Genomic DNA, 12063 nt, shown 5'->3' with positions numbered 1-12063 from the left:
GAGGTCGCAGCCTCAGGACGGCGCAGCCGCTCAAGCCCACCTCCCCGGCCTCACCTGACCGCTTCCCGACTGAGGCGGCTTCCTGCTGCCCGAGAGCCCTGACAGCACGCCTCCACCCCTTTCTCAGACCCATCTCTGCCCCCACGCCCAGCGCAGGGACGAGGGGGGATGCAGCCTCTCAAAGAGCTCCCGCCGGACAGCGAGCCATGCTCTCTCCGGGACAGCCACCGTGTCTCCGGGAGAGAAGACCCGGGAGCATCTCTCGACTGCTGGGCGGTCCCGAGCCACTGGAACCTCACCTCGGCAGAGTTCCATGAGCAGCAGGAACTCGGCCTGCCCGGTGTCTGACTCCTCTTTTCCTATCGACGCTGCAGAACAAAACTGGACAATATTTGCGTGGCCTGAAAGTTTTTTCTGCAGGTGTCTTGTTAAAGGAGAATGCGTAAGTCTGCACGTTTAAAACAATATATACATAACATTAAGACACTAAGGTCAGAACAGTGAATGCAATTAGCCTGCAATCTCACCGCGTCAGAGCCAGAAGAGGACAGCAAGCAGGTAGGGGGCAGCCAGGACTGCAGGAAGATGCAGGCAGGAGGGGGAGCGGGAGGGAAGGTGGGGACAAAGACCCCCACCACGCTGGCCACGCACCTGACCGCAGGCCGGCCAGGACAGCAGGCGGAGGGCGTGGCACGCGCAAGGCTGTGAAGGTGAACGAGGCTACCGGGAACCCAGCAAGGGGAGGACCCCTGGGCCCAGGCGGCCGGCAGGCTCACAGTGGACAGAGCTTTGAGACGGAAGAGAACAGATTCTGACAGCAAAGGGAAGACCCCAGTTCCAGGAGAGCACGTGCGCGAGTGGAGAGCAGAGCAGCGCCAGCCCCACAGACCGACGCGCCATGCATGGACGCCCCGGGGGGGGCCCGCGCGCTCTGGGCAGGGCGAGAGGGACTCGGGGGGCTGATCAGAAGCGACACAGAGGCCCATGGGAACCAGGCCTGGCGAGGGGCTGGGGGCACAGTTGCTGGCCGGGCACTGTGGGCCACACCAGGTCACGAAGGACAGGCAGAAGGGCAGAGGCAGGGGGCTGCCCACCCCTGGCCTGGAGACCTCTCAGCAGGAATGACGACACTCCCAAGGGTACAGATCTCTTATCATCACCCTGAGAGTGGAGAACAAGGAAGAGAACTCCTTCCTACTAGACACGCGCTACAGGTAAGTCCAGGGAAGCCAACACGGAGAGGGCGTCACTGAGCAGCCTCTCGGCCGTGCTCAACCACAGCTGGACGCAGGCCTCCACGTGACCAGGAAAAGGATACCATGAAACACACTTCCTGAATGATGGCTCTGTTCTTCTCCTCTTCGTTGGACAGTAATCTCTGTATCAGGAAATAACGTACGAGGGAAGAGTAGAGGCTTTATCTTAGTGCTCTGTACCCAAGAGAACACACACCACGCATCTAAGGGCTCCCCCGCCTGTGCTTTAACATCTGACCCGCAGAGAAACGTGACAGAGGTTACAGACCCTTGGAAATGGGCCTTTATGATCCAAGGACATAAGAAAAACCAAAAGTAGGAGGCTTTTCCCCAAACAGACTAGAGGAAAATGAGAGATGTGGGTCTAGTTCTGGATGCCAGAGTGCAAGTGCACACCGCCAGCTCGGCCGCCCCCGAGACAGGCCCTCTGCGAGCCTCAGGACAAGCTAGCACGCGTGCCCAGCACCCCAAGTGGCCCGGACGCCCCCTCCCACCGCACCCCCATGACCCTTATTTATAGATACACTGTGAACGCTGTTTTACACGAGTGGCCTTCAAGCTCCCGGTATTCGTGGAACCCTTGCTTTGGCAGTTCTGACTGTCCTCCCCTGGCCGCTCGCTGAGTCCCTGCCCCAAAGTCGGAGACCACAGCTTTACAGTCCTCTAAAACTGCTGAGGCTTCACCAGCAGAAGAAACAAGTAAAACAAATAGATACAGACTGCAAAAAAGAAACAAACTAAAGAACAGGGATAAATCTCTGAAAACACTGTCACTTAGACACCTGTTTCTTTTAAAACACACCGACACCCACAAAAGCGTTTGTCCCCCTTTATTACCTTCAACGCATACTCTCTGCCACTCCCCAGATCTTGAGCTTCATACACAAATGCAAACCCTCCTGAAAATTAGAAAAATAGACATCAGTTCAGTGCTGTGATTTTATTTAACATTAAGCTTTAAAAATAACTTTCCCTGTCTCAAATAAAGTTTGAATAAGCATGGGAAAAAAATATCTTTACTAAGTAAAACACAAACTGGACTTGTGGCTAGCAGTTTGCTTTCTGCAACAATGATGGCCCCGATTTATATAATACTGCCTTCTAAATACCCTGCTTCACAGGAAGGAAGGGAATGAACATAGGAGCGAGATCAATGCGGGAAAATCAACACAACTGAGGCCAGTCCTGTGAAAACAAATAAAAGACTAGTATCACACATGAATGTGGATGAAAGAAGTCTTAACAAATCATTAATTCTAGATAAAATAAAATATTAACAAATCAAACTCAACAACATATAAAAAAGGATAATACATCACAACTAAGCAGAGTCGGTTTAATCAATGTAATTCAGTTATTTTTAGTTTGATTTGCTTACTTTTTTCCAGTTTCCTACAATGGAAAATTTCCTTATGAAATTTAAAACTCTCAGCAAACTAGGAACAGAAGGAAACTTGCTCAACCTGATGAAGGGCATCTCTGAAAGACCCATAGCAAACATCACTCAGCAGTGGAAGACCAGACGCTTTCCTCTAAGATCAGGGATACTGCCATTCAGTATCACACTGGAAGTGCTGGCCAGTGCAATCAGGCAAGAAAAGAAATAAAAGGCATCCAGATTGAAAAGAAGTAAAAATGTTTTTCTTTGCAGACAACATGATCGTCTATGTAGACAAGCTTATACCTACACCCCAAAAGCTACTATCAGTAATAAATAAGTATAGAAAGGTTGTGGGATGCAAGAGCAACATACAGAAAGATCAACTTTATTTCTACAAACCCTAAGTTAGGCAAAGATTTCTTAGATATAAAAAAAGAGTATGATCCATAAGTGAAAAATATGATAAATGCACTTCATTAAAAATGGTTTCACTGATTTCTGGAATACACTGTTGAGAGGGTGAAAGACAAGCCCCTAACTGGACTTTGCAAATCACACACCTGGCAAAGGACCTCTATCCAGAAAATATAAAGAAAATCCAAAGTTCAGTTTAACAACATTTTAATGAGCAAAATATATGAAAAGACACTCAACCAAGATAAATAGCTAGCAAGTAAGCATATGGAAAAATGTTGTGTCATTATCCACCAGGGAAATGCACACGTAAACAAGGATACTACTATACACCTATCAGAACATCTAAAAGTTCTTAAACCGACCTACCAAATAGTGATTAAGGTGTGAAGCAACTGCACGCTTATACACCACTCATGGGAATGCAGAATGGTATCATCATTTTGGAAAACAGTTTGGAGATTTCTTTAAAAGTTAAACATATGCCAACTCTACAGCCCTGTCATTACACTGCTAGTATTTACCCGGGAAAAATAAAAGCACACATCCACACAAGGACTTGTGCACGAATGTTCATAGCAGCCCCATTTGTAACTGCCCAAACTGGAAACAACCCACATGTCTATCAACAGTGAATGGATAAACCAATCATCCCTGCACAGAACACGACTCACCAACAAATAGGATGGAACTATTGCTAACATGCAGCAACAGGATGACTCTCAAAACGATTATGCTGAAGAACAAAAATCAGGAAAAAGGAGTACATGTGTATGTACACACAATTTCATTTATAGGAGAGCCTAGAAAATACAGACTACTCTACAGTAACAAAAAGCAGGTCAGCGGCGGCCTGGAGGTCGAGGATGGGAGGAGAGGACTGTGAGGGAAGGAGGAAAATTGTGGAGGTGACGGGTTTGTTCACCACCTTGATGACAATGACAGCTATGCAGACATATACATACACGCACATATACATATATATATATACACACACGGGACATATTTAAAGTGTTTTGACATATATGCAGAGTTACTGTACGTCACTCTTATCTCAACGTAGCAGTTATAAAATTAAATAGTAAGTCAATATAAAAAAATAGATGAGGGCTTCCCTGGTGGCGCAGTGGTTGAGAGTCCGCCTGCCGATGCAGGGGACACGGGTTTGTGCCCCGGTCCGGGAAGATCCCACATGCCGCGGAGCAGCTGGGCGCGTGAGCCATGGCCGCTAAGCCTGCGCGTCCAGAGCCTGTGCTCCGCAATGGGAGAGGCCACAACAGTGAGAGGCCCGCGTACCACACACACACACAAAAAAGTGTTTTCTTTCTAAGATCAAGAACAACACAAGGATGTCTGCTGCTCTCAGAGCGCAATACAACATTTTGCTGGAGAGCCTAATCAGTGAAAGAAAGCTAGAAAAATAAAGAGCAGAAAGGTCAGAAAGGAAGAACTAAAGCTGGTCTTGCTTGCAGATGCTAAGACCGTAAAGGAAACAATCCTAAGGACACTACCAAAACCTCCAGGACCGAAGGGCCACCGCAGCACGGCCACAGGTCCTCTGGAACACCTCCTGGCCTCTGCCCAGCCCCAGCACTGGTCCTCTCGGCTGCGGCCACACCCACACTGCCATGCTTCCTCCAGCACACCAAGCCCACTGCTACCCAGGGCCATTCCACTCGCCACAGCCCTGCACGGGCGCCCTCGCCCCGGACGCTGGCCCAGCTCCCCTCTCGCCACTCCGGCTCTGCTCTGCATCACCTTCCTGGCTCAGTCCTGTCCCAGCCACGGCCTATCCCCGATGCCCTTCCTTCTTCCCAGCACCGTCCAATACCTGACGCTCTACTACACATTCATTTGGATACCTGTTTACTGTCTCTCCCACTAGGCTGCAAGCTCAGTAGGCAGAAATGTCATCCAGCTTGTTCGTGTCACCAGCACTTAGGACAGAGTCTGACATATAGTGGGCAATCGGAAATGTATGCCGAGCAAATGAGATCACGACAACAAACTCTTCAGCTATTAAAACACAGTCACGGGCTTCCCTGGTGGCGCAGTGGTTAAGAATCCACCTGCCAATGCAGGGGACATGGGTTCGAGCCCTGGTCCGGCGAAAATCCCACATGCTGTGGAGCAACTAAGCCCGTGCGCCACAACTACTGAGCCTGTGCTCTAGAGTCCACGAGACACAACTACTGAGCCCGCGTGCCACAACTACTGAAGCCTGCGCACCTAGAGCCCATGCTCCGCAACAAGAGAAGCCACACAATGAGAAGCCCGCGCACGGCAACAGAGTAGCCCCCGCTCACTGCAACTAGAGAAAGCCCACGCACAGCAACGAAGACCCAATGCAGCCAAAAATAAATAAATAAAATAAATAAAATTTTAAAATAAACAACAACACAGTCACTTGTATTGTATTTAACACCCCGAAAGGCAGGACTATGCATTGTCTGTGAACACAGCACATGCAGAGGAAACAAGAGATGAGCAGGAAGCACATGCCGTAAATTCATGGTGGCGGCTGCCTCTGAAGAGAAACAGAGAAATGCAACCAGGGGTAGGGGGTCAACAGAACCCTTAACAACATCTGTGATGCGTCACTGTTTAGAAAAAGTCTGGAACCAAACACGACTTTTTAAAAAGCCACCGTTTATTCATTCTGGAGAGCAGGGACAAAGGTGTCTGTTCTGTTGTTATTCTTTCTACTTTTCTGCATTTTTGAAATTTTTCCTATTTAAAAAAAAACCCAATTTCAAATTTTGTGGTATAGCTACAGTAATCAAGACCGTGTGGCACTGGTGGAGGGACAGAGCAACAGAACAAAAGAGAAAAACCCCAGAAATAGAACCCCACGAATATGCCCAAATGATTTCTGACAAAGATGCAAAAGCAATTCCATGTTAGAAGCACTGTTTTTTCAATAAATGGTGCTGGAGCAATTGGACAGCTCCAGGCAAAACAAAGAACTTCAATCTAAACTTTACACCTTACACAACAATCAACTCAGAGCATACAAATGCAAAACCATGAGACAGCACAGGAGAGAAATCCTGGAGACGCAGAGCTTGGCAAAGAGTTCTCAGACTTGACAGCAAAAGCAGGATTCAGGAAGGAAAAGTGATAGAATAGATTCCTGCAAGTTAAAGCTTTAGATCCACAACAGACCCTGTTCAGAGGCTGGAAGACAAGCTGCAGCCTGAGAGAAAACACTTGCAAACCACATCTGACAGTGGACTCGTACCTACAACATACAACGAGCTCTCAAAACTCAGCAACGAAAGACGATTCGAAAATAGGCAGAAGGCACAGAGACGTTTCTCCTATGAGGGTGGGAGGTGGAAATAAGCACGGCCTTAGCCTTTAGGGAAACGCAAATTAAAGCCCCAATGAGCTACCACTACACACCTGCTGAATGATCAAATGAAAACACAACACAAAATACTGGCAAAGACTCAGAGAAACTCATCACGCTTTGTAATGGACTCAGCTGTGTCCCCCCAGAAGTCATGTGTTGAAGCTCTAACCGCCCCCAATGCGACTGTATCTGGAGAGAGGGCATTTAGGGAGATAGATAAAGTTAAAGCCCTGACCCAACAGGACTAGAGTCCTTAGAAGAAGAGGAGACACCAGAACAGCCGAGGGAAAAGACCTCACCAGAGACCCTGCCAGCACCTTGGTCTCAGACTCCAAGCCTCCAAAATAATGAAAATGAACTTGTTGTTCACACCACCTTGCCTGCAGTTTGTACAGCAGCCCGAGCAGACTAAGACACTCAGCCACTGCTGATGGGAATGTGAAAAGAGCACAGCCGCTCTGGAAAATGGTTGGTAGTTTTCTAAAAACAAAACATGCAACTGCCATGTGACCCAGCACCTGGGCATTTATTCCAGAAAAATGAAAACACAGCCACACAAAAACCTGTACACGAATGTTTATAGCAGCTGTATTTCAAATAACCAAAAAACCTGGAACCACTCAGATGTGCCTCAGTGGGTGAATGGCTGAGCAAACTACGGTACATCCACACCACGGAGTGCTCTGCAGAAATAAAAAGGAACTAGTTACAGACACAACAACCTGGATGGCTCCCCAGACAATCATGCGGAGTGAAAAAAGCCAATTCCAAGAGGCTACACGATGTGTGATTTCGCTTATACAGCATTCTTCAAAGGACAAATTACAGAGGAGGACAGATTAGTGCTTTCCAGGGGTCCAGGAGGGGCATCTGGCTGTGAAAGGCACGAGGGACCCTTGTGGGGATGGACACATGCAATCCTGGTTGTGATGGCAACTCCAGTTTTTCCAGATGCTGCCACAGCGGGAACGGGCAGTGTACGCAGACCTCTCCGTACCTTTTCTTACAACTGCACATAAGTCTATGATGACCTCAAAATTAAAAGTCTACGTAAAAATAGTAACACTAGCGTATAAAACGCATGAAGGAATGCCATGTTGGGCACTGCTAAGACAGTGCCCTACACAGTCATTACCGTGTATGTTCTGTAATCGGGAAATGGCTGACCTCCTCTTCCCCATATATGGGGGGGGTGCACGTGCGTGCGTGCGCGTGCGTGTGTGCGTGTATTATATAAAAACAGGACTCAGATCCAGAATAATAAGAAACTCCCACAACTCCTGCCCAATAAAAAATGGAAAAAAGATTTTAACAAACATTTCACACACAGAAAAGATACACGATTGGCTAATAAGCGGGTGAAAAGGTGTTGGACAGTATCACGGGGAAAATGCAGATTTGACCACTACACCCTCTCGAGAACGGGTATAACCACAACGATAGGAGCTCACGAGCTGGTGGGGCAGAAGCTGGTGCAGCCACGGTGGAGAGGGTTTGGCCATTTCATCTGAAGCTAACCCTACATCCCACCCAGAAGCCTGCACTCCACTCCTGGGCATTTTACCCAAGAGAAAGGAAAACACACAAAAACTTCATAAAAAATGTCGTTGGCAACTTTATTCACAATAGCCCCAAATGGGAACACCCAAAGGTCCATGGCAGGGGAGGGACAGCAAACTGCAGCAGAAAAGGGAACCGAACTTCAAAACCATGAAGCCGCCGGTGAGAGCACCCGGGCGCGACGCCAGAGACACGCTGTCCCAGAAGAGGGGACTCAGAGCCAGCAAGCGCCTGGCCGGGAGGGGGACTGGGGCCCAGAGGCTTTCTGGGGTGGCAACTTTCTGCACAGCCATCTGCTGCACAGGTGCGTGCATCTGTCACAGCACCTGCAGTCTGCATCCCCCCGGGTGAAGGACGCAATTCAAAGTATTTTTGATAAAAGAAAATAGGCACAGCATGTGGCCATGCAATTCCTGAAGGGGAGCCAGAACGGCTAACAGGCACTGAAATAAGCTCAATCTCACCCATCAGAGAAGCGCAGACCAACAGAACCAGATACCACTTTTATCCACTACAATGAGGAGGATGTGGGGAGGCTGGAGTCCGGCAGGGCCTCCGAGGAGGCCGGTGACTGTCCCTCCCACAGCGCAGGGTCACAGACAGGGGCAGGCGAGGCGGGGCACTGCTGGCAGGACAGCAAGCACCAGGCCAGGTGGGGCAGCAGCATGGGAAGCAGGCCGGGTGATCTTAACACGTTTTCCCTCAGCATTGCTGGTAAGAAGCAGACACTCCTACAGAGCAGAATTCCAGGAGCTCCACTGCACACACGTGATCACTACCTACCCTACAGAGACGCCTGCTCACGCAGACGGCAGGCGGTGTCTCTGGAGACGAGCAGGCCTGGCAGAGGCAGGAAGGAGAGCACCTCCCCGCAGGGAGACGTCCCCATCCCAGGACCCTCCCCGGAAGACACCCCGAAGTGTCCGGCCTCAGGGCCACCTCCCCAGTGTCCCGCTCCAGGCACCCACGCGCCAGCAGACAGACACGCACTGGAGAAGTACCGCAGGCCTGGCACCACAGGCGCCCAGCGGGCAGGGCAAAGCCAGTGGCCGCCTCCGCGCTCGGCTCCCACCTGGCCCTCCAGCGGCACCACTCCAGCAGCTTCTCTTACCTTCATTTCCTCTGGACACTTAACCCTCCGGGACACACCTAAGACGACCCAGGCTTTTCCTGGGACCAGAGCCTCCCCTGAGCTGCCGCCTGACTCCACCATCACCCCCCGGGGGCACTGGCAAGCTCCCGACGGCCCCGACCTCAGCACCACCATGATCACACTCCACATGAAGCACCAGGGACTGTGCCCCCCAAGTAGCCAGGACCCCATAAGTACTGCTCTGGTGATTATTACTGCTTTATGCTGGGTGCTATCACCACGGTTAAAGGCTGACCTTAAAGCTGCCAATGGGCCAGTGAAGGGTCGGGTGGGCCAGCTGAGAGGGCGATCACTCAGGCACAAGACGTGGGCCGCCTCGTCCCAATGGCCACAACCGGCCACCGAGCCTAAGCCCCTGCTGCAAAGATCCTGGCTATCTGTGCTCTGCAGTGTCCGAAGAGGAAACGTCCCCTCGGAACCCTCCCTGGCAGAGACGAGCCCATCTCACGGGAGTGAGTCCACAGAGCAAAGCAGCCCTACAGAGCTGGGCTGCCCGAGGGACCAAATGCTCCCAAGCAGTAGCGATCCATCCCCGTTATCCTTTCTGGCAGAAGGAAGCATGAGCATGCAGAATCCGAAACAAGAAGACACGCAGGACGTATCCTGAAGCCCACTTGGACTAGGCATCTCTGACGTTGTGGGAACTCCCAGTCATTTGCTTTAAGAAAGTGAAAATTTAGAACAAATTTTGAAAAGGTTAGAAAGCTATCTGGATCACCCAACCCACCGTTCTGCCCAATAACCCATTTCAGACAAGTGCAAATTCCAAAAAGCTATGAAAACCAATGTTTTTTCCCTAAATCATTTGATAGCAAAACCTGATCTATTATAAACTCACCTGGGGCAACACCTGACATGAACTGATGTGAGGCTATTTGAAGACTTAATTATCCCACAGTGAGGATGCTTACTTATTTAATTACAGATATAGTAACACACTTGATTATGTGACACTTTCCCAACTCCCGCAGCAGTGTCCCAGGACATACAGGATACACACTATCTTTCTAAAACCTGAAGAATTCTGGAATTGTCAACATAGGTACCCAAGGGTTTTGGGTTCGGGACCTTCCCCATATTTATGCAAGGCAGCCTGATTTCCCGCAGCTTATGTTCTAAGGTTGCTGTTTTATGTGAACGACTTCATACAGGTTTCTTACCACTCCAGTTCAGAAAGCTGGAGCTGCCAGTTCAGGTTAAGGGGAGGAAATCTACAGTTGCTAATCGCAGTGGTGACTTTCAGCTCCTGACATGCCCAGAGAGCAAAGGGAACAGGTGCTCTGCACAGCCACAGTGGCTGCTCCCTTATCCTTGTTCTTCATCCTGGGTGTTAAGCCACAGGCAAGAGTTTCCTTCTCTCCGTGACCCACCTCCCATCCCACCCCTCCTCCCCCTGGCCCTGCCACTGCACCCAGCAGGGGTGCATCCTTACCCTCCCACCTCAGCTGCGCCCACTGTCTATCCACCCAGAGGATCCCCTGCACTGCGCTGTCCTTTGGTCATCAAAGCCTGTGTCTTACTTGAACTTCCACAAGGCAGAAACCATGTACCGTCCACTGTGAATTTCTTAAAAGAATCAAAATACTTGCCTGGTATTTTCAGAATAAGTGAATTGATCTGGGGGAACCCTCACTACTAGAGATACTGGCCCCTACCTCTGAAAGAAGAGCCTGATGTTTTCTCACTAAATCACACCCAAAATCTCTTCGTTTCTGACAGTGGAGAAAAAGTGTGTTCTGATGCTAAGGCCAGAACATCACCTCAGGCCTTTAGGAATGAGGGCACCAGAACAGTCAGCCAGTTTCCCACCTCAACTGCAGCACAGTAGAAGCAAGAGTGCTAACGCAGGGGATACAGTTCTGCTTCAGCACCGGCCCCAAAGCCAACTGTGTTTAGCTGGTGAGCACCAGGGCCAGGGAAATCTGCCATGCCAGACAGAACAGAAAAACCCAGATGAGGAACTAGGACTGCGCCAACATTGGTGATAAATTCTGGGTGAAGAAGGGAGAGGACGTTCAGGAAGCTAGAGAGAGCACGCGGAAACACAGCCGACTACAGATGGACCAGCCCACCCTGCAAGGTTCTGTTCCGATCACACCTGTTGGCTCAGCTTGCAGTAACTTCCGTGGGATCTCACACAGAGGTCGGGGAGCGGGACGCTCAGGTCGTAAGAGAGGAAGCCCGGCTACCGGACACTGCGCTGCTGTCTGTCCCAACACCCAAGCAGGGTAGGACTGCGGTCACCCACGCCGGAGTTCCTGTCACCCGAGGAGGGCCAGCCCTACGTCCACTGCCCCACTACCGCCCTCCATGCGAGGGAAGGACCACGACTTAGACCCACGCCGCCGCACCGCCCGCCTCCGGACTCCAGCCTTCAGCCGTGCGGGGCCCCCTCGCTCCGCCTCTACTGTGGCCACTCGCTCCAGGCCCCGCCTGCCCACCATTCCTTCCCGCCGCCACAGCCTCCGCTCCGGCCGCGGGTCAGCCCACACCTGCCGCCAAGACTACCTTGCCCCGGCCTGACCCCAAGCCTCCGACAAGGAAGTGCCCAACCCTAGGCCGGCCTCACCCTCAGCAGTGGCCTCCCGGCCGGCCGTGACCCTCCCCGCCGCGGCCATTCTCCCCCGGCCCTGACCCTCCCCCGGCCGGGCCCATGCCACCGGCCCCGGCTTCACCTTCGGCCAGGACCCGCCGCACCCGCAGCCGCAGCTCGCCCATCTCCACCGTCTGCCCCACGAAATCAGTCTGGTCGCGGCCGGCAGCACCACCCAGGGAGCCCGGGCCGGCCAGGAAGTCGAGCGCAGACTGCAGCAGCGACATGGTGGCGGCCCGCGGCGGGCGCCGGACAGAGGGCTCGGCGTCCAGCCGCGTCCGGGTCCACTCGGCAACCGCCGGCCGCGAACCGCACCAGCTTCCGCCCGACGCCGCGACGCAGGGGCGGGAG

General features: G+C 51.5%; 1 protein-coding gene across 6 annotated transcripts in view; it reads right to left on the bottom strand.

The window, feature by feature from the left end:
• GAK (cyclin G associated kinase) overlaps window positions 1-12026 on the bottom strand; it is a 50792-nt gene extending 38766 nt beyond the window's left edge. For 2 of the 6 annotated variants that reach the window (XM_027103996.1, XM_027103997.1), the window contains exons 1-4: window positions 11795-12024; window positions 2094-2155; window positions 1319-1378; window positions 300-414 (exon numbers count right to left, since the gene is read on the bottom strand). In XM_027103996.1, coding sequence (XP_026959797.1) covers window positions 300-414; window positions 1319-1378; window positions 2094-2155; window positions 11795-11939 — 382 coding nt within the window. In that variant the 5' untranslated portion in view covers window positions 11940-12024. Of the gene's footprint in view, window positions 1-299; window positions 415-1318; window positions 1431-2093; window positions 2156-11794 lie in introns of those variants that run through there. The other 4 variants (XM_027103998.1, XM_027103995.1, XM_027103999.1 and 1 more) reach the window with 4 other exon arrangements.
• Between the last annotated feature and the right edge of the window lie 37 nt (window positions 12027-12063).

The sequence above is a fragment of the Aethalodelphis obliquidens genome, unplaced genomic scaffold (genome assembly GCF_003676395.1).
Source record: "Aethalodelphis obliquidens isolate GAN/ISIS:26980383/991018 unplaced genomic scaffold, ASM367639v1 scaffold6, whole genome shotgun sequence".
Taxonomy (NCBI): Eukaryota; Metazoa; Chordata; class Mammalia; order Artiodactyla; family Delphinidae; genus Aethalodelphis; species Aethalodelphis obliquidens.
This window is presented reverse-complemented; position numbering and strand designations above follow the sequence as displayed.